The 26,310-nt window shown below is 43.9% G+C and overlaps 1 protein-coding gene across 1 annotated transcript; it reads left to right on the top strand.

The window, feature by feature from the left end:
* Positions 1-1,512: 1,512 nt before the first annotated feature.
* SLC25A43 (solute carrier family 25 member 43) lies at positions 1,513-24,127 on the top strand. Its single transcript, XM_069942864.1, has 5 exons — positions 1,513-1,855; positions 7,802-8,043; positions 9,624-9,796; positions 22,643-22,777; positions 23,318-24,127. The coding sequence occupies exons 1-5, from the start codon at positions 1,584-1,586 to the stop codon at positions 23,522-23,524; spliced, it is 1,029 nt and encodes a 342-aa protein (XP_069798965.1). The 5' UTR covers positions 1,513-1,583; the 3' UTR covers positions 23,525-24,127.
* The last annotated feature ends 2,183 nt before the right edge of the window (positions 24,128-26,310 follow it).

Raw genomic sequence — 26,310 nt, 5'->3', positions numbered from 1 at the left:
ATCTGCCCTGCTCATTCCTTCATGCTGCCTGCAGTCTCTGTCAGCCCTTGTCATCCTCTCCATTCCTGTTATTATATGCCTGCACTTGCACTCAGCTATACCCACTGCTGCTATGTGCCTGCACTCACACTCAGCCATTCACACAGCTGCTATAATGTGCCTGCACTCACACTCAGATGTATACCCACTGCTGCTATAATGTGCCTGCACTCACACTCAGCTATACACACTGCTGTATAGAAGTTTTTGTCACTGTCCTCCCGCACAACTCTGCGATTCTCACGTCCTGTTTAGTCCATGCTGAACACACACCCCTTCCTAATTATGATCATGTGACCACACAGAACTCTGGCAGCAGCCCTGCTTCTCTATTCTAGCCTGTTGTACTACGCTACTGCATTATGGGGATCTGCAGCTCCATCCTCCAGCTCCAAACGGCTATTTTTCAGGTTTATGCAGTTACTATACATTATACTCCACATGCTGATTGCTATACTGTACAGTAACTTATTATATGACACATTCAGCTGTTTATAAATGTTTGTTTCATCTGTTCTACATGTTATTCTGAATAAAAAAATCACTATTTTTGGGGTGTGGAACTAATTGTCTGCATTTCAGTGATTCCTTATGGGAAGATTTGCTTTGGTTTAAGAGTGGTTGTATTTATGGATGCCATAAGCTATAGGTAGTTAGTAGTTCACACTCAGTAAAATAGCCGGAATTCTATGGCGGAACTCTCTTCTGTGGAATTGCGCCTGTCTCAGTGTGTTATAGCCCGTCTATGGGAGAGCCGCGGCAGCGGAGGAGCATACGCTCTCCCATAGATGGGCTATGACACACTGAGGCAGGCGCAATTCCACAGAAGAGAGTTCCGCCATAGAATTCCGGCTATTTTACTCAGTGTGAACATACCCTAAAGCTGACTAGAAAGTTAGGTCCCTCAAGTTCAACCAAGGAGGGGAGAGGATGAAGGAAAGGGTGAGAATGTAATTCTATGGAAATACACATCACATATCACACTGATGGGGTATTGTCATGGGTTTTACTGAAGTTTCAATAATTTGCTCCAAAAAATAGTTGCATTGATAGGAAAACCGACAAGTTACCGCATCGTGTGTCCACATCCATGCCCTATTTATTAACATCAATTGCAAGTAACACTAATGCAGAGCGCAGAAAGTCATTCTTTCCCCAAAGCCGGATACGTTCACACTTACCGAATCCGCAGCTGATTTTGATAACTGAACACAGCATCAAATCTGCACCATTGGATCTGCTGCAGATCAGCTGCGGATCCTTTAGGTGTGAACGCACCCAAAGCGCGCTGCGGTCTGTACTAGGACAGAATCCGCACGTACCGCACAGCAGCGCCTCTACAGAACGGACGTCACCGGGCGGAACAACAGCACGGGGCGCGCGCCTCCCAGTCATTGATAGAGCCAGCGCCTTGTGTCATTGGCTGGTGTCAGTGGAAGGGGCGGGGCTAGTCACCTTTGTCCAATGAAAACAGTGACTGTGAAGTGATGTCCTAAAAAGAGAGTCTGAGTGTGCGGCAGCGCCGCGGTTATTGCGCCCGGTCCATGGCCACCCTGCAGCGGGACTCCCGGCTGACCTCCTGGCAGAGCACACTGTGTGCAGGGGGAGCGGGGGTCCTGAGCCGCACCGCCACCGCCCCCCTGGACGTGGTGAAGATCCTGACACAAGTGGGCACCTTCCACTCCAAGCACGGCTTCCTGCGCACCTACCCGGCGCTGTACACGGCCGAGGGGCTGCGGGCTTTCTGGAAGGGGAACCTGACCGCCTGTGTGCGCCTCTTCCCGTACAGCGCCGTGCAGCTGTCAGCCTACCACCGGTAAGTGCGGCTCCTCCCGGGGGCGCCCCCTAGTGTTCTGTAAGCTCCATGCAGTGTAAGCATTGCTCCATACAGACGCACGGCTCAGGAGCTGTTCACATTGCAGGGCTACATGAGCACGATCCAGTCTTCTGTATAGTATAGAAGAATCTATACACATCCATACCTGTTATAGTATTTACACGTGCTTGTGAGTAATACATTGCTACAGTATGTGAGTGCGATACATGGCCACCTCTCTACATATATACTGTATACATCAGATAGAGCATGCACATGCCCCCTGTGTCTGTGAAGCTTTAGGTCCCTCTAATAGTTTTTTTGGGTCACTGTTTGCCCTGTGCACACTCTGGCGGGTTGTGTAATGGACGTGACTGGCAGCGTTTTATTATTATGATTATTTGGATACATTGGATTGTGGTGTGAACAGGTGCTGATCAGTGTCAGTTATATTTATCTCCTCCAGGTTGTGGGTTACTATAGGGTAAGCAAGTGTGCCAGGAGGGGAGGGCAGCAGTCACAACACCCTCCTCTCCTCCAATCCTGATCACAGCCGGGTCATGTGATGGAGACATCACCCGTACAGGGTGACACCCAGGCTCCTGGTCATATGAGGGAGACATCACCCGTACAGGGTGACACCCAGGCTCCTGGTCATGTGAGGGAGACATCACCCGTACAGGGTGACACCAAGGCTCCTGCTCATGTGAGGGAGACATCACCCGTACAGGGTGACACCCAGGCTCCTGGTCATGTGAGGGAGACATCACCCGTACAGGGTGACACCCAGGCTCCTGGTCATGTGAGGGAGACATCACCCGTACAGGGTGACACCCAGGCTCCTGCTCATGTGAGGGAGACATCACCCGTACAGGGTGACACCCAGGCTCCTGGTCATGTGAGGGAGACATCACCCGTACAGGGTGACACCCAGGCTCCTGGTCATGTGAGGGAGACATCACCCGTACAGGGTGACACCCAGGCTCCTGGTCATGTGAGGGAGACATCACCCGTACAGGGTGACACCCAGGCTCCTGGTCATGTGAGGGAGACATCACCCGTACAGGGTGACACCCAGGCTCCTGCTCATGTGAGGGACACATCACCCGTACAGGGTGACACCCAGGCTCCTGCTCATGTGAGGGAGACATCACCCGTACAGGGTGACACCCAGGCTCCTGGTCATGTGAGGGAGACATCACCCGTACAGGGTGACACCCAGGCTCCTGCTCATGTGAGGGAGACATCACCCGTACAGGGTGACACCCAGGCTCCTGCTCATGTGAGGGAGACATCACCCGTACAGGGTGACACCCAGGCTCCTGGTCGTGTGAGGGAGACATCACCCGTACAGGGTGACACCCAGGCTCCTGGTCGTGTGAGGGAGACATCACCCGTACAGGGTGACACCCAGGCTCCTGGTCGTGTGAGGGAGACATCACCCGTACAGGGTGACACCAAAGCTCCTGGTCATGTGAGGGAGACATCACCCGTACAGGGTGACACCAAAGCTCCTGGTCATGTGAGGGAGACATCACCCGTACAGGGTGACACCCAGGCTCAGGGCGTCCTGGTCATGAGGCGTCTCTTGTATGTTTAGCATAGTCGGCTACTCTGCTATCTGTGACTTAGTAGGAGGAAATGCAGCTATTACTGTCCGAGTCCACACTGGTAGTCCTGCTAATAGTTTTGTTATTGAAGGAAAGGAATGAAAGGGGTATTCCACCCAAAATCTTTTTTGCATTGTTAAATAGCCCACCCACAGCTCCATATATATTGCACAAAACAAGTAACTACCCATTCTGAGCCGTTTTCGGGCTATTTCTCCCGACTCATAACCTCTGGATGCAAAAAATGAGCTAAATGGAGTCCACTCTGACACGCTCCTTCCTCCTGGCCACCATTTTTGGATTCGGGATGACGTGTCCTCCTTCTCTTCAGTAGGTGAGATTAGTGATTATAACACTGCACACTGAAGTGACAGAGGACACTGACCAACTGCCAGGCTCCCATCATATCTCCCATTACCCACTTAGCACCCCACCTCAAGCTCCCCGTCACCCCAGATCTGGACATGACAATGCCTCCGCTGCCTTGTATAGCACCGCTGCAGTCTCCTCCTGCCGCTATTGCCGTGCACAGATTTCAGCGCTCCCTCTAGTCTCCCAATGCTGCAGTAGATCTGAGCGTCAGCCTGGCACACATCATCACCAGCCCGCTCACCGATTACAGCACCCCCCTCAGCCCCTGGCAATCTCCTGCTGTCCGCCAGTGCTGTGGTTTATCAGCTCAACACATATGACCCCGCTCATAGATTACAGTGCCCCCCTCAGCCGTCGGCTCCCTCCTGTCTCACGGTGGATCTGAGCATCGCCCTCCCCCGCTCACAGATTACAGTGACTGAGAGCCCCTCTCTTTCCCCCTTGTCAGTAAGACCAGCTAGATTTGGGAGCACTTAGTTTTTTTTGCTCTTGGGTGGAATACCCCTTTAAACAGTACAGGTGTGAAAATAATACAACCAGACATTACTCCCTCAATGCTGCGCTGTGACTGTTTGCTATGTTTCTGATGGTCCAAACTGGGTTCTAGTCCATTTTGTTTCCTGTATAGTACAATATGGCAGTGTGCGCTAATATGTCTAAGGGGAGAAAAAGGTAGGTTGCTTTCCATTAAATTTACAATATAAAGTAATACCTTTTTGATCTTGAATAGAATCTGTTCTGGAAGGCTGATCCAGAACCGAGCAGTTCAAGGCCTGAGCTGTGTGTAGCCATGCATCTTGCACCACTACTTACTGTAAAGGTTTGGGGATTTCCATTATAATGACTGGAATCCCTGCTCTTAGTGGGTGCGGGGAATACCCATTTAGAGCAGGGATTCTTTACAGGGTGCTCCTCACAGCTGAGAGAAGCAAGGGTGGCGCGGGAAGTTCAAATAGCTGTCAGCTGCTATCTCTGCCTCTGCTGCGGGGATTCCCATCATGATGATGGGAATCCCAGCTCCTTTACAGGGTGTTCACCGCAGCTGAAGCAGAGAGAGAGGCAGGTGTAAACTGCTGTTTGAACTTCCGACGCCACCCTTGCTGCTTTCAGCCGTGGGGAACAGCCCCTCCAACCTGCCCTAGCTCACAGCACCCTTCTCCAGGCCGCCAGTGCCTGTGCTCCGTTGCTGGCGCCCCCCCCCCACCGCCCACCTGGAAGCTGCCGGCTTCCTGTTCCCATGGCCACTGCTGCTGGCTCTCCCCACAGTCTTGAAACCTCCCCTGTCACTGTTCTCCAGGCCACCGCACCTCCAGTCCAGCAGCTGGTGGCTGCCGCTTCTCCTTTCTGCTGCTGGCGACTCTTCACATTGCGGGGATCACCCCCTTCGTCCTGCCCCAGCTCCTGGGACCCTTCTCCACGCTCCTGAACTGTCCACTTTCATGGGAAGTTTAAGAGACTGCCAAGCTCCTGCCTCTCTCTTTTTGCCTCTACTGCAGTAGGGAATATAGAGAAGGAGGAGAAGCCATGAGTAGTGTAGCAGTAACCTCTGTCCACAATGTGGTGTTTTCTCTCTGGGAGAGGATTGTTTTTCTTCAGCTTGCTATGGCTGCAGCAGGCTGTGTGTGTTAGAGAGAGAGACAGAAATTAAAGGGGTATTCTGGATAACAGTGAAAAATTCAGAGGGGACAGGGGGGTGGTGGGATCATAAAAAAAGAAGTCCTATTTACACATCCCTATGTCCCCACAGTGCAGCATCACAACTCATGGTCCCCTGATGGGCTCTTGATCCTATGAAGTCATGGCCCTACTCAGAAATGCCTGCTCAGCCAATCAGTGAGTGAGGCGGGGCACAGCTGTAGTCACTGAATGGTTGAGTGGGGCCACAATGATTAGGAGTGTCAACGCTGACAGAGCTGGTAAATCTGGGCCTATGTCTTACCTATATCACAGGTATCTGGCATTGTTTTTCTTTTTGGCCATTTATGAAGGAGCTGGAGTCTGAGTCGGAGCTGCGGTTTACCTACTCCACATCTCTGGTTTTCGTCCTCACATCTTCCTGTGTAAACAGGGTTCTGTGTCACCAAAAATGATTAAAGGAAACTGACAGCATATATATGTATATAGGGTTTACTATACATGTAGGATATGTATATATCTATGCTGTCAGGTTCCAGGTCACAAAACATCAATCTATACTTACATCAGTGCTGCTTGTGATCCAGCATCTGGCTCTCCTGTCCTCGGCCGCTGCTGTATCTTTAGGCTGCCGCTTGCTGCAATGTGAGTATGCAAAAGAGTCAACTGAGCCTCATCTAAGAGTCAGATATCCCTCCATGGAAGGACCGATACCACAATATTCAGTGGCCCTTTCAGTCAATATTCAACTCAATTATGAGTCTAAGGACATGACAAGGGAAATACCAAAGACAGGTTTCCATCCACAAACAGTTGTTTTGTTGTGTTCACAGCCAGAGGAGGCCGTTGGCTGGAAAACTAAAAATGCTGGATCATAAGCAGTGTGGATGGTTAGTATACTCTGCTTCTGATCTGGAAACTAACAGCAGAGATATATACATATCTGTGCTGTAGGTTTCCAGGGCTGCACGAACAATACAAGGATCGTTTGTGCAGCCCAGCCGCTCCCTTTAAGTGATTATGACACCCCTTGACCCTCCAGTGAATAGCACAGCAGTATGCATCCATTCACTGTGGAAGTGTAGAGTTGATAAAGTATGACACATAATCTTCTGCTCAATTAACTCAGGGGACATAAGACCAGCATTCTCATGATCAGTGGGGATCCCAGCAGGTGGATTGGGGATAACTTTTAATGTTGGGCTAATAAGTTGTGTACATTGGCATTTAATAAATGATTAGGGCCAGTTTTAACTTTACTTTAAGTAAATTCGGTGGAATCCCGCCTGCCTCAGTGTCAACTGGAGATCTATGGGAGGGCTTGCCCGCCAACACTCTCCGTGCAAAGAATTGAGGCAGGTGTGATAGAATTCTGCTGAATTTACTCAGTGTGAACTGGCCCAAGGAAACACCAATACTGTAAAAGGCTGCATAGGCCCTTTTACACGGGCCGATTATCACTAATGAGGGTTCCTAGGATGAGCCGATCTTTTGTGCAGCTGTAAAAAGCCTCTTTATCGGCAGCACATCACTACAGGACATGTTTGGCACATAACCATGCATGTTAATGGCCGCACGAACAATACATTGATCGTTCATGCACCTCGGCCACTCGATTGATCATGCCTTGTAAAGGCATTAAAAGCTAGTGCCGATCTGCACTTGTTTGTGGCTGTACTCAGCCATATATCGCAATCTGTAAAAGGATTGAGTCCTTAAAAATGAATGGCCTATCCTGTCCTATTAGATTGGCAAGACCTGCAATGCGGCTGTACTATTAGTAGCAGTAGCTGTATTATTAGTAGCAGTGGTTTGAGAAAACCTACAACTTTTCAAGACTTTGTAAAGCTATATCCATTATCAAAGGATAAGAGTAGATGTCTCCCCTTGGGACACTTACCAGACTAAAGGCTCTATTACACCAAATGATTATTGGCCGTAACGGCTGATAATTACTTGGTGTAATAGATAGTGTTAAAAGGCAACACATTGAAAGAAAACAATGCCAGTAGTGACTGTCTGCTGGCTGTTGCTCTGTGTAATAGGATCGACAGCGAGTGGGGAACAAGGAGCAAGCAAACGCTGACCTGACAGGTTGGCGCACGCTTGCTCCTTTAATATCTGCCTGTGTGATTGTTCACATTTTGAAATCCAGCTGTATTTCTGAATGCATAAAAAAATCAGCATTTTACAGGCATGCGCAGTATCAGAATTTGAACTAAATTCCACAACTTTGGAAGGGGGGGAGGTATATAGAGTCATACATGTGAACAAACTCTTACTCCACTGTTAACCTGTTTTTTTTTTCTTTCTCTCTGGCTTTTTTTAGGTTAACTGTAATGTTCATGGATGACCTGGGACAGATCTCACAATGGCAGGCTATTGTTGCTGGCAGCGTGGCTGGAATGTTGGCGGCTGTTGTCATCTACCCGACTGATGTCGTCAAGACTCGTCTCATTGTTCAGAACAGCATGGAGCCCACGTACAGAGGCATAATTCATGCTCTATGCTGTGTGTACTATCAGGAAGGATTCCGCGCTTTATATCGAGGAGTTTCTCTTTCGATCCTTGGTAAGGGCAAGCCTGCTACCCCTCACTTTTAAAAAAAAAAATATTACAAGCTTTCACCATTGAGATCTCTACTTTCTTTCAGGATGAATTACAATGTTTTTGTTTATAGGCTAAAAACAGGGGCAATCTGGCGTATTGTGTCAGTGTAGGCCTGTGGTCAAAGACAACGATTTGTGACCTGTAGTGTTGCGTGAACTTGCGAATAGTTCGGGTTCGGCAAAGTTCATTGCAACCAGAATGCTCGGCATCTGCCTCCTGGTGTCTGGAGATGTTGGATGCTGCCCTGGGGAGTCCTGGAAAACATGGATACAGCCATAGGCTATAAGAGATTATAGGGGAGACTGATTGATAATCTGGGCCATACAGTCAGGGAGGCTGAACAGTCATCAAATCCACTGTAACTGCATGATGCTTGAATAATCATCATTAAGTAACTCTTATGGGGTTCCTGTCCTCCCCCATACACTTGCAAGGGCCAAGCATTCGTGTGTGCCCTTGCTGGTGAGTTATCTTCCCTGAGAACAAGGGGCTGAGGCCTGCTGAAATCCAACTTGCATAATTCTCCTTTTTCCCCAATATCTGCTGTTGGGTAAGGTGGGTGGAGGGTCGGTCTGTAGACTAAGGTTGGATTCACACGCTCTGTGTTCACTCTGTGAATCACAGACAACACGGACGGTGAATGCCTGTCCTGTTTCCCCGCACTGCATGTTGTAAGCAGTTTGAATCTCTGCAGCACTACCGGGGAAATGGTCAAGGACAGACATTCACAGTCGGCGTCATCTGTGACTCACGGAGCGAACACACAACGTGTGAATGCAGCCTATTAGATGAAGCAATTTTTCGTTTCCACCAATTAACAATAAACAACTGCAAACAAGCACTTTTGGAAACTACCTGAAATCATTCACCATAATTACCTGAAATCATTCACCATAATACACGGAATGATGGTCGTTACTATCATAACTATGATTGTCCGCATACTCTAGTATTATGAATGAACAATACAAACGAACAATACATACACAGAATGATTTTATGGTCCGCTTAAATAAACTTTCTTTAGTCGTTTGATCGTTGCCTGCATACACATGGGAGGATTATCGCTTATATTTGAAAGATTTTTTTGCACGATAATCTTTCCACGTGATGGGGCCTTAACCCCTAAAAATCCAGCAAACAAGGCTTGTTTCTTCTGTTTGCCAGCACTACATTTCCAGGCTTAACAAGCAAACAGGATTGTAGCAGAACAGACAGATGGTTTGGAAGGAGCAGCCCTTTACTGATCACAGCCTGGGCTTATCTGCTTTTTAGTATTAAAGATAATGTATCACTTGTTGGAATCATCATCTGTAAAGATAATTCCCTACTGTGCTATGATTTCCTAACCTCTAGGACACCCACAAAGATATGCTCATTGCAGCCTTAATATATAAGAACCAGGGTTTTTATATGCCTGACTACAATGAGTCATAATATAATATACTCATTTGGTATTATACTTTATTATACTGTATTCTCACTTAATACTGAAGGAAAATAACATGTTTATGATAAAGGATATCAATTGTCCATTTCAGGAGCTGTTCCTTTCTCAGCTGGGTTGTTCTTTATGAATATGAGTTTGGATAAGATATGGCAGGAGCCTGGTGACCGCTTATCTCCCTTCCAGAATTTTATCAATGGATGCCTCGCTGCAGGAGTGGCACAGACAATGTCATTTCCTTTTGAAACTGTCAAGAGAAAAATGCAGGTAAAATGGTTTCCTCTACTTGTTGTTTGTCTAATATCTTGTAAAACATTATTCTCCAATATGTGGCTCTCTAGCTGCTGCACGTCTATAAATCCTATCAAATGTTGTCCACACGTGATAGCCGCATATTGGAACACTGAATAAGATAAACGGTCTGCACCTCAGTGGCTAAGAAGCGTATCTAAGGGGCCCTATTGGTGCTCTGTGTAGCTACGTGCAATATCAGTCCTGGTGGTCTCGCTTCTGTCTGCTTGCAGCCGCTGAAGTTTCTACACTGGTCTTTGAAATGACAGAACGCTCAGCCGATCACTGGCTGCGGTTCTGTCCCATCTCAGCCAGCTATTGGCTAAGCAGCCTGTCACTTCAGAGACCAGCTCTTAAGTTGCAGCAGTGGCTGTAGAGAGCAGGCACAAGCAAGAAGAACACTGGTGAGCGTGGGCAGGTAAGGTATATACTTAATTATTTACTATATAATAGGCTTAGTAAGTTAGCGCAGATCTAGTTGACATTAGTGATCGGGCTGCTTAATCCATCCCTAATTAAAAATTAGACATAAACATATCTGTACAGCATGTTTCTCCCGTGTTAGGTGTGAAATAATGACTTTACTGAGAAATCTTCTGCAGTGACTGGCGAGCTTAGTCTGTAGCATCATGTCCTGACTGGCTCACTGTAAAATTCTGTTTCAGGAGTTCAAATGTCTTGAATATTTGTTAGCAGACACTTCAGAGGAGTTTTCAGTGTTAACAGCCTGCTTTATGACATGTGTTTACTAGAATTATATTAGGCCACTGGTATTTTTACAGTGTCTATCGTCCCCAAAAGTGACATCGCACTAGGAAACAGAACTAGAGATGAGCGAACCTGGAGCATGCTCGAGTCCATGTGAACCAGAACTTTCGGCATTTGATTAGCGGTGGCTGCTGAAGTTGGATAAAGCCCTAAGGGTCCATTTACACAGAAAGATTATCTGCCAAAGATCTGAAGCCAAAACCAGGAATGGATTTGAAAAGAGGAGAAATCTCAGGCTTTCCTTTATGACCTGATCTGTTTATAGTCTGTTTCTGGCTTTGGCTTCAAATCTTTGACAGATAATCTGTCAGATAATCTTTCTGTGTAAATGGACCCTAAGGCTATGTGGAAAACATGGATAGTCATTGGCTGTATCCATGTTTTCCAGACAACGTTAGAGCTTTATCCAAGTTCAGCAGCCACTGCTAATCAAATGCCGATTGTTTGGATGGACTCGAACCTGAACCCTGTTCGCTCAACTCTAAACAGAACTTCTTATCGAACTGGTGGGTCCCTGAAAAGATGCTGATAGGACAACTTAGGGCTAGGTGCCAATGATATGCCTTGTTAAAAACCGCTGTATGCCTATGTAAACAAAAAAAAAAAAAGACACATTTGGTCAGCTCTCCTAGAACACCATTCACACTAGGCAGGAGCACGTTGCCATGGCTAAAGTTGCAAACACACAAAAACACAAAAAAAATGCAACAGCTCACCGCAATGGCACGATACAGACCCACCACAGACATGAAAATAGTTTTATCAGTTGGGGGGGCTGCTTTTAACTATTTTCATGTCTGTAGTGGGTCTGTATCTTGCCATTGCGGTGAGCTGTTGCATTTTTTTGTGTTTTTGTGTGTTTGCTGTATGCCTATGTCTGCCATTGAACCAGTTTTTGACCAGGGTATTTTGGGCCTTTAGAACCGTAAGCAGTTTAGCCATATTAAGAGAAGTTCGGTGAAAAATTTTATTAAAGTATGGTATTGCCCCCCCATGCCTCAAGGCTTCACTTCCTTGATAATATGGTGATGTCACGACCCGACTCCCAGAGCTGTGCGGGCTGTGGCTGCTGGAGAGGATGATGGCAGAGGGATGCTCAGTGTCCCTCCAGTGCCCTGTGTCCCTCAGTGTCCTTCTGCCTTTATCCTCTCCAGCAGCCACAGCCCGCACAGCTCTGGAAGTCGGGGCGTGACATCACCATGTTATCCAGGAAGTGACATCACCATGTTATCCAGGAAGTGAAGCCTTGATGCATTAGTAAGTGCAGGGAAAAAGCACCTTTAAGCATTTCCCGTAATAAGTGTATATTGGTGATTTGTTTTACTTTTGGGGGGCTTACGTTGATAACATTTTTTGCCAGACTTCTCCTTTAAGTACACATTAGATTTACAGCTATAATTGCTGTCAAATGCCTAACATTGTCACCCACCACCCATAGACTAGTATATGATCAGTTTTAACAGATGCTCCTATAGCCTATGGCTGACAGATGCTACTGATGTCTGTTTAATTTGTCACCTGTAGGCAATAATGGTCTTCATTTAAATAAATAAAAAAAACTACTGATCTATCTTTATTATGCTTATACGCTGGACTGTGGTTAGGAAATCTTACTTTTTACTAATATGTTAATAAAGGTGTTCTGTGCACTGACAGCATTTTTGTCACCTATCCTTAGTCCCCCGGATGGATGATAAATGTTTAAAGTGTCACTGTCATCATAGAAGATTTTGACATGGCATAGAGACGTGTCAAAAGTTTTGATTGGCTCGGGTCTGAGTGTCAGACCTGTACCGATCGGGAGTAAGAGTCAGGAGAAGACCGCGCTAAGTGTGGTCCTTTCCCGCCTGTGTCACATGATCAGTCGGGCTTATAATGTAAGTCTATGGAGCCCAACTGATTTTGCTGACACAGCAAGGAGGAGACGCTCCCTGCTCGTTCTCCTGATTGCTACAGCTCTGAACACTCAGACCCGGACCGATCAAAACTTTTGACATGTCTCTATGATGTGTCCAATTGACTGGGCCCACCGTCAATCACAATAACAATGCTGTTTGAGTGCTCCCCTTAATTTGAGCAGCAGCTACTGCACTAGTCACCGTGTAAGTGGCTGACAGGAATAGCTGAGTGTGATCTCTGTCAGTCCCACAGCAGTCACAGGGGGCACCCCAGCCTATGTATAGGTGTTAAATGCTGTTGGCTATGCTTTGAAGTTAGCATTATATTCTCTTTGCACTTCTATTGGCTAAATGCACATGTATTTACTCATTCATTTATTATTTATTCATTTTGCTATAGTATAAAAAAAACCTGCTGCTAAATTAATAAATCCAATGTACAGCCCCCACGGTATGAGAGCATCAAACAGTATTATAAAGAATAAGATCTAGTCAGCAATATGTATGCTGTATGTATTGCTGGAGTTCTAGTCTTTTATGACTTCCTGTAGTAAATGTCAAGTATGGAACACATGATGTCGCTGTAGTTGTGTGTTGCCCTTCAGCTTGGGGATTTATTTCTCTAATCCCTGCGTGCCCTGAGGTGACAGCTTGATGAAGAACATGGATTGGCCACTAGATGGGGCTGACGGAAGAGCAAGTTGTGTGTCATTTGTAGTGCCCTTGACAGCTGCTAAGTCGACCTTAGAGGCAGTGCTTCCTAGTCCTGTGCCATTAAGGTGATCTCTTTTTAGCACACACCTTACTCATGCGTGTAGGTCTGTATCTGGTTACTGGTACAATAAATACTAATCCCTCCGAGAGATGAGTCTACATTAACCTATTATGCACAAAGGAAAGTGAACGTTTCCAAAGCTAAACATTTAATTACTCCACATATTATATCTAAACACCTAATGTGGTTTTATAAAATTACTACCAAAATGATATATGCAAAAGTAAGTGACACACTTCATAACATAAAGTGAAAATCCACCCCCTAATCTGGGATCTCTGACCATCACTGCAGGATATTGCTGTGTTAACCACAAGTCCATAATCTGCAGTGTTTTACAGGAGCAGCAGTGTGGATGAGATTTTAAGAAACTTAATCCACAGAAAAGTCTGCACTAAACTTAAGAGTTTAAAGGTGTTGTCCGGCGATTTAAAAAAAAAAAAAGTGTATATATAGCTGGGGTGGTGTAAAAATAAACCGAGTGATACTGACTGAGACTGGACACCACTACAGCTAGTGATTGGCTGAGCAGAGAGTTCCTGTGAGGATGGCACACCATAAGAAGCAAAAGTGAGTGGAAATCCAGAGCTGTCTGAATGGCAGCTGAGGGGGATTATGGTAGGTGAGTATGAGTACCCTTACCCCAGTCATAATTTTTATTTTTATATCCCTGGACATTTTTATCAGACCCGCTCTGATCAGAAGTTATAGCCAGCAAAGACTGGCCGCACGACCCTCTCCCTGCCCGGCCCTGCATTCCGTCAATAATTTATCATAGACTTCCAGAGGTGAGACCCATATTTAGCAGTGATACCTGCTCTGAGCAAGAACATATTGACATATCTGGCATGTCAAGAGTTAGTTTTAGTGACAGGTACGCTTTATCAAGTAAAAATTTTTTCTTCAATCATTGCATGTATTTGTACAAAAAATGCCGCCTTTTAGTATCAAGTTGCCCATAGGTTCAGAAATTATAGATAGTAAGATTGGACCTATTGAAATCTAAACTGCCTGATTATTTCCCCTGATGCATATACTTTATATATAAATATGTATGGTCAGCTTGAGCATGTCTGTAGAGCAGCCAAATCAATCAATGGGTTCCCAGGTCCAGGCTCCTTGGTTACATTTTTTAAGGTGATATTTACATACTACATAGTAGAACCTATTAAAGGGTCTGCCTGTGGCTCATTGGTAACGTAGTCACGTGACAAGTCAAGCAGTTTGTAAACACAGACATTGAGCAGGAGGTCTGACATTTCACAAGTGTTTAGCATTAGCCTCCTGGGAATGTGAACCATTCTGGACTTTGGCCAGGACAGAAGTCTACATTTCCCATGTACTTGTGTACAGACCACCACTCCTGCCAAATAGATCTTTCCTTGCATCATACCCTGTGCCCATATTCAATATCAAAGGCTTCTGTGCTGGAAATGACAGTGTAATGTGGTAACTGTGACAGATGAGGACACATTTAAATGATTGCTTGAGTTATCTTGGAGAGATGGTTTTATGTTTCTGTTATGATGAATTATACTGTGTATATGTCCTATTACATTATACCTATTACCAAATTCACCTATGCAATTGTGTCTTAACATTCCCAAATGGTGCAGTTACTTAAATTTATAAAATATTTGAATATTCTAGCAATAAGTTGTTCATAGAGGTGAGCGCAACTCAAGCATGCTCATCAAGTCTATTGGCTCTGCATTTGAATACCGGTGGCTGAAGAAGTTGCTCTAGGGCGTTCTGGAAAACAGATACAGCCTAGGACTCCATCCAACACTTTCAGCCACCGATATTTAAATGCAATTAGACTCGAGCATGTTCTAGTGGCTCTAATCTTTAGTCATAACTGTATAAAATGGGAATACCCCTTTAAATCTCTGGTTAGCAGGAACCAGTCAGAGGTTTCATGCTGTCCCAGTTATAGGCAACCTGAAATGGGGACAAGCTCCTCAATTCTACCATCTGGTTTTCTCAGATGTGGTGGTGGTGGTGTTTACAAGCCAGGAGAGGGGCTGAAAGTTATGTGGATGGTCCTGATGGCTTCTCTGTCCACACCAGTTGATTGACAGGCTTCTCCCTATTTGTTTCTTGGGCTATGTTCACACGGGGTACGGACAGCAGCCGTTGTTTGGCACTCAAAAACGATGGCTGTCAAACAACGGCCGTCGTTGCTGTGAAAATAGCATTGAAATTAATGCGGAATGGCCGGAAACAATTGAAGGGTTAATTATTTCCACAGCTGTTAAGTATATTGTAAACAACGGCCGCTGCTTGCATTGACTTCAGTGCAATGCATTTAAATATGACAAGAACGGTCATTTTAATTGACGACAACCACAGCCCTTCTTGTCATAAACAATACATTGTGTGAACATAGCCCAAAGTAGAAATCTGTCAATTAAACCCACAGGGTAAGGAGAAGCTGCCTAGGACCACCCAACTAACTTTTTGCCCTTCCTCAGTTTATAGGATTTCAGAGTAAATTATAGATGGCTTAGATATAAGACACTGGGAGCCTGTGTCTGTTTCCTGTTGGCCGTGCTTCAGGCGACGTGAGGATGCTGACCAGTTCCCCTTTATATCTGTATGTATAGATATTTCCATGACATCAGTTCCATCTAAAGTCTAAGGACTTATTAATCACTGTAGGGTCATGGGCCTGAAAATGTGGAGTCATTTTATTCCAGCTGGCACAAAGCTCTTCCTAGTCATATGGCAGCTATGGGTCTATGATGTAGGCTATTGTGTGATGTATAAAAGGATCCAGACCCTCCCCCAGCATAACATTCTCCTTACAGTGGGATTGTCCCATTTCAAATGTTCCGATCTGAGAAACAGGACTTCTACTGTAGTACATAGTGGTATTTCTGTATTGTTGCTGCCTGTAATTAGTATAATTGTGTTTCTTCTGGCCTGTCTGTATGGAAGCTAGAGGAAGTCAGGTTCACCTTTGATCAGACCTTGTTAGCGTGAACTCTAGCACCCTACTACTCAGATGCTAATGTATGGCAAATGGGATAGTACTGGAATGCAAAGGGACAATACCAAAGTTAATTTTGTTCAACTATTGCACAGATCTGTTCATGTGTCGCCTTATGGCAAATTCACCTGGCTGTTTTACTTGTTTAGAAACTGCTGCAGCAAATCTACGGATTGTTCACAGATTGAGCCCACAACCATTCAGTCCTCAGCTTGTCTGTGTGTAATCTGCAGAAATAAGGAACAAGTTACTTGTCTCTACTGCAGGTTGTTACTGTGGCTCAGTCTAAAATTTACCTGGATTTTTTTTTTTTTTCTCCAAAATGTTTGGAGGTTTAACCCTTTTCTGACAAATGTCATAAATGTACGTCTTGTATCAAGTGGAGAAGTATAGGACAGACCCAGAAGCTGCACTGTTCTATAGCTGCTACAATTGACAGCAATTTACACATTTATATATAGGGGGTTCAGGGATCTGATTGGCACGCCTAACAATATACCATTACTCTGTGATAGGAATAGCCCTTAAGAAATAAATTGGAAAGTGCTCCTACCTTGGCAGAACTTCATATTACATTGATTTTCTCTCAGTAATGTAGCTAATGGCAAAGTATTTCTTCCCATCATAATCGGTTTCACACTGAATGAGATGTACTCGAATAAGTATGCCAGACAAGAAGTCTGGTATAGAAGAAGGGCTTTCTTCATAATCAGAAATATGTTATTTAATTCAAACGCGATGTCCTCATATGTATGGTTCAGAAAAGCCCTATTGGCTGGGCAGCATGTACGTTAAAGTAATCTCTTATCAGCCAGGTTTTATGCCTTGCATCCTTAGAAGTAACCTGTCTGCCCAGTATCTATTAGAGTTAGTTGTTTCCCACAATGGGAGCAAGCACCCTACTAGGGCTCCTGAAAGGTGTTTTTGCAAGGATATTATTTGGGGACATTTATGTCCCGTAAACATAACAAACTATGTAGATATTTTGGTACCTCTGTGGCCCTTGCAAGCCCCTTTTTACATTTATGAACTCTAGATGTAACTTTAAACAGAGAGGGAACAAATAGACATTTTACTACTAAATTCAATAGTAAGGGGGGGGGGGGGGGAGTATTTTTTTGAAACTTAAGACAGTTTTGGGTTGTTTTTACATATCAGAAAGGCACAAAATGTACTCACAGCCTCTGGGTCCAAAGTCTAAATGTACAGCAACATAATACTGGGTCTCATTCACAAACTAAGCAACCATAGGTCATCTGTTCTCTATAGATCCATGCTGACATTCAATGCCTTCCTAATCATTATAGATTGAGGTTATTTTGCCCCTATCAGTACAATTAGTGTGCAACCTTCCCCCCCCCCCCCCCCATTGCAGTCATCCATGCCTGTCTGAAAGGCTGTCCTTCAGAGCCAGTTGTACTTGTTCACCGTGTAGCCACAGTTTGAAAACCATGGCCTATACAAATTAGGGGCATGCTGCACAGCCTATGCCCCTCTCCCCATAGACAGGCAACTTTTATGTTAAATGTTAAAGACATCTTAGAGGGGTTATCCAGCATTAGACAACATGGCCACTTTTCTTCCAGAGACTGCGCCACTCTGGTTTCCAGTTTGGGTGGAGTTTTGTAACTTTGTTCCATTGAAGTGATTGGAACCGCACCTGAACTGGAGACAAGAGTGGTGCTGTCTCTGGAAGAAAGTGGTCATGTTTTTCTAATGCTGGATAACCCCTTTAACTGTCCAGACCTTCTACAGTCATTGGGGGTTATTAAAGGTGTAGTTCAGCAAAACAAAAAAATCAATAAACAAGCAGAGGTGGAATCAGAGAGACTAGTGGCACCAGTTAATCCGAAAGAATTTTATTTTATTTTTTTTTTTTGCTGGGACTACCCCTTTATCTTCCTCTAGGCCCCGCATTGTTTTGACACATGTATTCAATAGGAATAGGAGCAGCGGCAGCAGACCGCTGCTATTTGCTATGGGCTACCAGGATGACCTAGTGAACACCCGCGCAGCAACCCCCCCCCCCCCTTCCGGCTTTCACCCATGTTTCCCAGCGGGGAACGAGGAGCAAACGAGCGCTGACAGTCACCCTGTGTAATAGGGGCCTAACAGTTTGAGATGTGTTAAATAAATTGTTTAGATTTGATCTTTTCAGCACATTTAGATCAGGCAATGTTCTATACAATCACTCTTAGAAATATTAAATTGTAACAATTATTGCTACCCTGTTTCTTTGAAAATAAGACTCTCATATTAATTTTTGCTCCCAAAGATGCGATAGGTCTTATTTTCAGGGCATGTCTTATTTTTCTATGAAGAATTAACACTTTTTGAACCAAAAAAAGTGAGGGCCATGGACCAGCTCTATGCAGAGCTCAGAGGCCGGCATTCAATAACTAAAGACAATAATGTTTTTTGTGCCCCACTATGAAATAAACCTGGAGCAAGTGAAAACAGACATTATGAGAGAGATTCCAAGATGTCAATTGACATCTGCCTGGCCTTTTGGGGGGGGGGGGAGCCTTAGGGTGCCTTTACACAGAGAGATTTATCTGACAGATTTTTGAAGCCAAAGCCAGGAATGGATCTGAGAGGAGGAGAAATCTCAGTCTTTCCTTTATGACCTCTTCGCTGTTTATAGTCTGTTCCTGGCTTTGGCTTCAAAAATATGTCGGATAAATCTCTGTGTAAAGGCACCCATAGGGCCCTATTACATGGAGCAATAATCTGCCAATTTGGCTGATTATTGCTCTGTGTAATAGACAGTGATCAGCCGATAAATCATCATTGGCTGATCGTTTCTTTAGGCCCAGACCTAAAATCATTGGTTGCCGACCGCGCATTGCTATGTGTAATAATGATGCCTGGCTGACGATTCAGTTTACATTACCTCTCGACAATTCTGCTGTTCTCCTGTGGTCTGCTTCCTCCCCGGTCCTGCACTCTGCAGTTTCAGAGCGGCCTCTTTGAGCTGACAACCAATCTGGCTGCTCAAACAATCACTGCTCGTTTACAGTATTGATTGGGCCGCCATTGGCCCTTGTAATAGTACCCTTACTTTCGGGGGAGACCTTATAATTAGGAATTCTGCAAACTCTCTGGGAAATGCAGTATGTGTCTTGGGTCCCATAGACGCCATATGATGGTTCACTGTCTGTGCCCCCATAGAGATAATAGTCTTGGGTTTAGAGGCACATTATGGAAGCTCAGGGCTATTTGAGATCCATGTTAGATCAGCTGTACCGTCTGGGCTCCCAAGAGGGGCAGATGGATATTCTTTAGAGATGAGCGAACCTAGAGCATGCTCGAGACGATCCGAACCCGAACTTTCGGCATTTGATTAGCGGTGGCTGCTGAACTTGGACAAAGCCCTAAGGCTATGTGGAAAACATGGATATAGTCATTGGCTGTATCCATGTTTTCCAGACAACCTTAGAGCTTTATCCAAGTTCAGCAGCCCCAGCTAATCAAATACCGAACGTTCGGGTTCGGATCGACTCGAACCCGAACCCGGTTCGTTCATCTTTAATATTCTTACATTAGTACAGGAATAATATGATAACTAAGCTACTGGTTTACATAGCAGCTTTTATCTCAGTTGTTGTACTTTCCTGCTAACTATTCACCTTGGTTGGAATATAACTTACTCCAAGGCCTGTGTGCGTATTTCTGGCCTGCTGCTTTTAAACAAGAATTACCTGTTTTGGGTGTAGTAGAAGAATCAGGTTTTTTGGGCAGACACGAGACAATACAAAGGGGCAGAGCTTAGTGCAGTATTATATTTATGTATACTACACACAGTCCTTCATCAGGTTCATTATTTCTAAGTGGCTTATCATATACATCGATACACACAGTAAATTCACTCATCCCTATGTCTTTAGAACAATAAAATAGATAAAAACAAACAAGTATAGTAAGGTGGTTATTAGAGGCGATAGAATCAGTTTTTGCTGAGTTTACTATAGTTACTAACAGTTCGGCCATCAGTTAGTTTAGTCTGGCCAAATTAGTTGCACTTTCAAAGTGCTCTGGTTGCACGTAATAGTCCAGGGTGACGGTTTGAGGTCTCCTGGGATTGTATCCACCTTTTCTGGGTAACCAGGGCATTTTGAAAGCTAAGTTAGTCAGACTAAACTTATTGACCACTGATCTGTGAGTATTGGTTGCAGATGAGGTTATTGCAGTTTTACTAAATTCCTGACTAGAGATGAGCGAATTTACAGTAATAATAAAGCAAATCGCTTTGTTATCTCTGCAATCCATTCATCAGCCGGCTGCCTTATATCTCAGTGCCACTCCTCCTTGGGTGCTGGGAAAAGCTTAATCCAGTCCGGGGAGAAGTTCCCCAGAACTGGATCCGGCTTTATGGGGCAAAGGGGGAGGAGCAGCACAGAGTTAAGAGGCAGCCGGCTGATGAGTGGATTGCAGAGATCACAAAGCGATTTGCTTCGCTATTACTGTAAATTTGCTCATCTCTAATCCTGACCCAACCACCTTTCTGATCTCGTGAACGAACAGCATTGCTGGAGTCTGAGGCTGTTACCTACAGTTAGACCAGAATTTAAATGAGCCTATATTATAGTTTTGTGAAGGTGGCCTTATGGTGACTTGGTAATTTTGTAATATTACGCCATTTAAAATAAGGATGTTTATTTTTCTAGGGTAAGAAAAAAACACAGCTATACCTGTCCTCTAGTTGTGCGTGGTATTACAATTCAGCCTTATTAACTTTATTGGAAATGAGCTGCAAAACTGCACACAAACTGAGGACGACGAGAGGAGCTGTTTCTGGAAGAAAGCAGCTGTGTTTTTGTAAGCCTTGATAACATGTTTAAAGTGTACCGATGGGCTGCTTCTGGATCAGCAGCGAGATCCACTGCTAATCCGGAAGATCATGTCTCCATAGATATGGAGACGCAATGAGATGGTAATGCATGCGACCCCACCCTTTTGAATCCAATAGGGGTTGCATGCATTAGTGTCTCATTGCGTCTCCATGACAGATACACTTAAAGCCACACACACACACACACACACACACACACACACACACACACTGACCAATAGGGTATTGCCAAATACAGATGTGATTAACTGATTGTATAACTTTAAATCACCAACCAATGTTAAGGATGTAGATGGTCTTGACTTGAATACAGTAGACTTTTAGGGCCCTATTACACGGGACGATTATCGTGCAAAAAAACGTTAAATCGTTCTAATTTAAACGATAATCATTCTGTGTAATTGCAGGCAACGATCGAAAAATCGGTCGTATATCGTTGATATAGATCTGAACCTAAAATAATCGTTCGCTGTAATTCCACTTTCGTTGGCTCAAGTTCCGTGTTTTTTCACTAATCGTTCAGTGTAATTGCTCATTGTTCATTGTTTTTCTGGGATCAGAAGGAATAGACTATCATAATAACGATCGCAGTAACGATCGTAACTAACGATTATCGTTCTGTGTAATATGGTGAACGATTTCAGGTTAACGATAAACAATCTCGTTTGCGACCGTTATGGTGCGTTTACACAGGCAGATTTATCTGACAGATTTTGGAAGCCAAAACCAAGAATGGATTTGAAAAAAGGAAAAATCTCAGTCTTTCCTTTATGACCCGTTCCCGGTTTATGGTCTGTTCCTGGCATTGGCTTCAAAAATCTGTCAGATAAATCTGCCTGTGTAAACGCACCATTAGTCGTTAATCATTAAAAATCACTCAGTGTAATGGGACCCTTAGTCTGCTGTATTCTTTCTTATCTGCTATTGTTTAGCCAGCGCATCTTCTGTTATGTTGGAATAATTGGACACTTTTATACTGCTCAGTAAAGTGTCTGTCCAGTTATTAAATGTATATTGTTACTTAACTATATATAACTGTACTACATATAGATGTTGTATTCATAGGAGTGTGCACGTTTCACTAAGTATTTGGAGTTTTGAGTAAATTAAAAACTGCTTAAATGCATAAACATTTACACAAACCTGCGGTGTATCTTAGTGTCTACACCACACTTCTATGCATTTTATGGTTAGTTAAAACATTCTTTTTTTTTTTTTTATATAGTTTTGTTGCCATTTTTAAAAAATCAGATGTCCACCTGCTCTGGCTAAAGAGGTGGCGGGTGGATGGACATCTTTGGCGGCAGCTTATCTCCCCAAAGACAAAGTTCAGGCAGTTGAAATTCAACATTTCCTTATGCCTTCCCTCCCCCAGCAGATGATGTCAGGAGGTTCCCATTCGTATTAGATGGTTAGCCAGTCCCACCTAATGTCTATGGCTAGCTTCAGCCTCCTTGCAGTTAACAAGTGTTTGCTCCAAGATGCCAGTCCTTTGTCTTTCATGAATGTAAATTTCCTTATCTTTTCATTTTTACAGGCACAAAGCCAGATCCTTCCTCACTGTGGGGGAGTAGATGTCCATTTCAATGGTGTGCTTGACTGCTTTAGGCAAATGGTGAAAACAAAAGGTGTGCTTAGTCTATGGAGTGGATTAACTGCAAACCTGCTTAAGGTAACTTTTATTGTTTCATTGTTTGTTAATTTATTTTTATTTAAATAGTTTTTTTTAACTGCCAAAAGATAATGTAAAGGATATTAGGCTTATAGGGCATATAGTTAAATAAGATTGCAGCTATAGGGGGAATTAATGTCTTTACATATGAGCTCTATTTGGGAAGCCCAGTAGGTTTATGCCGCCATATTCTCCAGGGAAGTATGCATGTTCACCTACTGCTAAAAAGTAGCACAAACAGTGATTCTTTATGTTACAAATACCTAGCATGCAGTGCAAGCATTATGTGCTGCAAAACCATTTCCTTCCAGTAATGCTGATACCATATTACGATACTAGTCTAAGTAATCCAATAGTCTCTTAGAATTAACATTTTAGTTAGTTTGAATGGGATGAGAATTGTCATCATGGTGAATTTTCATAAACTGACTATTTTAGCAGCTGGGTCAGACATTGTTGTAGGGTTGCACAGGAGCCTGGTGGGTAAGGGGAGGGGGCCACATCTAATGCATCCATTAATGTCACCCTTTATTCTACCAGGTTGTTCCTTATTTCGGTTTGATGTTCACCACCTTTGAGTACAGCAAGCGGTTCTTTCTTTATCGAAACGGTTACATTGTTTCCCCATTGAGCAACCAGCTGACACCAGGGGTGGATCAGAGCCTTGGACCCCGAGAACTGGAGGAGCTGCGCAAGTTTTTAAGACATAAGAATTTTTCAAACCGGAATCCATCCCTAAAAAGCTGAGTGCGGAGGAGAGGAAAATGGAAAATATGGGGGAATTTATTATGCTCTGTGTCTGGCACATATCGGTAAAAAGACACATTTAGAGACTCTGGTGTACTGAGCAGGTGGGTAGGGCTTCCTATGGGGATGTGGTTTCCCGTGAATGGGCATGGCTGTCCCATGCAGCAGATTTACTACTAGTAAATTCCCTCCTGTTTGTGGATTGGTATTGGATTTTTACTACTATTTTTTTAATAGCCATAAGACTGCACTATTGATTAGAAAGCTTTCTAGTCTAAGATCACGGTTAAATGGGTAACTCCTGTGATATAATATACACTACTGTTGTCCTTTTATTCAGTGTTTGTAATGTTGACTTCTAGTGTGTATATCGCCAACATGCATGCCCATTATATAGTGTACATTACACAGTATGAGCACAGGACTTTAATAACCTACCTGTACCTAGAGAACCCCCTTTATGTCGAGTTGACAATTACCTCTGGTTTTCCAAACTTGTGTGATTGGTAAGTTTTGAGTTTTAGGCAATATTAAAAAGCTTCTTTAAAGTAATAGAGAAAAACAGACTGCATGTGCAGGGAATCTTTTTTTTTTTTTATATATATATATATATATATATATATATATATATATATATATATATATATATATATATATATATATATATATATATATATATATATATATATATATATATATATATATATATATATATATATGGTATGTCAGATTATTTAATCTTTCCCAATAGACACAAACGTTTGGCTTGCCTATGAGTTATAGGAGAGGTCTGGGCCAGGCAAGGATGTGACTGGGCAGGAGAGAGCATAACAATAACGCATTGCTTACCTCCACCTCGCCCGCGATGCGCTCCTGACCTCCGCCGGAAGGCGTTTTCCCCCAAGTTGATGTCACGACTCCTATCCAGCTGATGGACAGCCCACCCAGCCATTCAGTGACTGGAGCAACGTCCTGCCCCAGTCACTGAATAGCTAGTCCATCAGCCGGGACGTGACATCGGCTCTGGTGGAAACTCTGAAGCCCTGTGGGTGTCCTGGAGTGGTGAAGAGGCACAGGGAGAGGTGAGTTAGGGTGTTATTACACGGGCCGATGGGGCCCCGATAATAACTGTAAACGAGCGCTGATCTGCTAGATCGGCGCTTATTTACTGGGCCTATTCCACATCCCGATTATCGTTTAACAAGGGCTGTATGGACATCATTATTGATGTCCAGCCCTTGCTTAAACTTTATACTTTACCTATACAGGCTGCAGGGCTCCTCTTGCGGTCTTTTTCTCCCCGGGTCCCGGCCAGTGATTGGCTGAGCGGCCGATTAGGCCGGTTATCGCTCTGTGGAATAGGCTCCTTATTACCATTTCTTATTCCATGCCCTGCCGTTTAAAAAAATAAAATAATATAATTCTTAGACCGGACTTCTCCTCCTTTGTGTTCTAAATGGGCAGAAGAGGGGTTGCTGTTAGACATCTCTGGCTGTAGCTTCTCTCCTGGATCTTTTGCTTCCCTGACATCATTTGTCAGGAGAGATTTGGGAAGCTCCCATATATATTGGACGGTTGACTGGTCCAGCTGAAAGGGAACGTTCACACTACAGAATTCGCAGGGATAACATCCTGCGGATTCCGTGTGCGCTCCCGCTTGAACATGTGGCCGTCCCATAGGTTACATTCTATGTTCAGGCAGATTCCGCCGTCTGCCCAAAGGATTGACATGTCAGTTCTCTTTTGGGCGGACAGCAGAATGGAACCTATTGGACCGGCAGATATTCGCCCCCTAAAGATGTCCTAAAAAGGGGTTTTAGAGTGCGTAAATCTGTTCTGGTATTCATGATACCATGTCATTGTAGCCATTATAAGGGCATCTTGTCCACACTGTGCAGACATCTTTGAACACACATTATGTTACTATACTAATAACTGAATAGTTTGTTACACATCTGTGCCATAGCGATAATACGTGTGCGTATCTGTTGTACATATTGGAGGATGAATACAATAAAGAGCTCTTTATTATATTTATCACTATAGCCATATACTGCATTGTCCTCTGATCCTCTGAATTTGTGTTTATTGCACAATCTACATTTTGTATTCTCTGTATAAACCTTACCATTTTAGCAGAAAAATTATATACTTATATTTTGGTTATAACGTTTAATATTAAAATTGCCAAAAACTGCACAAACTAGAATATATAAATTGTATATGTCTACTAAATCCCTCTTGTGCTATGTAAATACCACTATTAAATTATTTTTTTATAATATATTGAATGTAGTCTGTGTGTCAAAATGGAAGATTGTCCTTGTTCAGAACAACCATTGTCACTCTAGAGTTGTCAGAATAAGGAGGTGTTCACATGTTCCGTATTTACGGTCTGTGAATGGACTATTGCTACGGACTGGAATTCGGAACTCCCCATCATCATCACTCCGGGAGCTCCAAAACTGTTTAAATACTTGCGCTACTGTACTGACGCAGTAAAAACACGCTCCATTATTAAACCGAAACATGGATCATAAATAAGCATACAGTGACCGGAAAATCTGAGCATATGGCACATATATATCCACACAGGGCGTAGAAGCACTCATACTGACATAATTGTGGCATAGGTATAACTTGTATACATCACCTCATACCAAAAGTACATATTCTGCTGGAACTTGCAGTTCAGCTGACAAATCATACATTCTAGAAGCCGATTTCTTGTGGGTCTTGTAATTGTTGCCTGCTATCACATGAAATGATTATCGTTTAAATCTGAA

The sequence above is a fragment of the Dendropsophus ebraccatus genome, chromosome 10 (genome assembly GCF_027789765.1).
Source record: "Dendropsophus ebraccatus isolate aDenEbr1 chromosome 10, aDenEbr1.pat, whole genome shotgun sequence".
In the NCBI taxonomy this organism is placed as follows: domain Eukaryota; kingdom Metazoa; phylum Chordata; class Amphibia; order Anura; family Hylidae; genus Dendropsophus; species Dendropsophus ebraccatus.
Note: the sequence above shows the minus strand (reverse complement) of the source record. Positions and strands in the feature narration are given on the sequence as shown.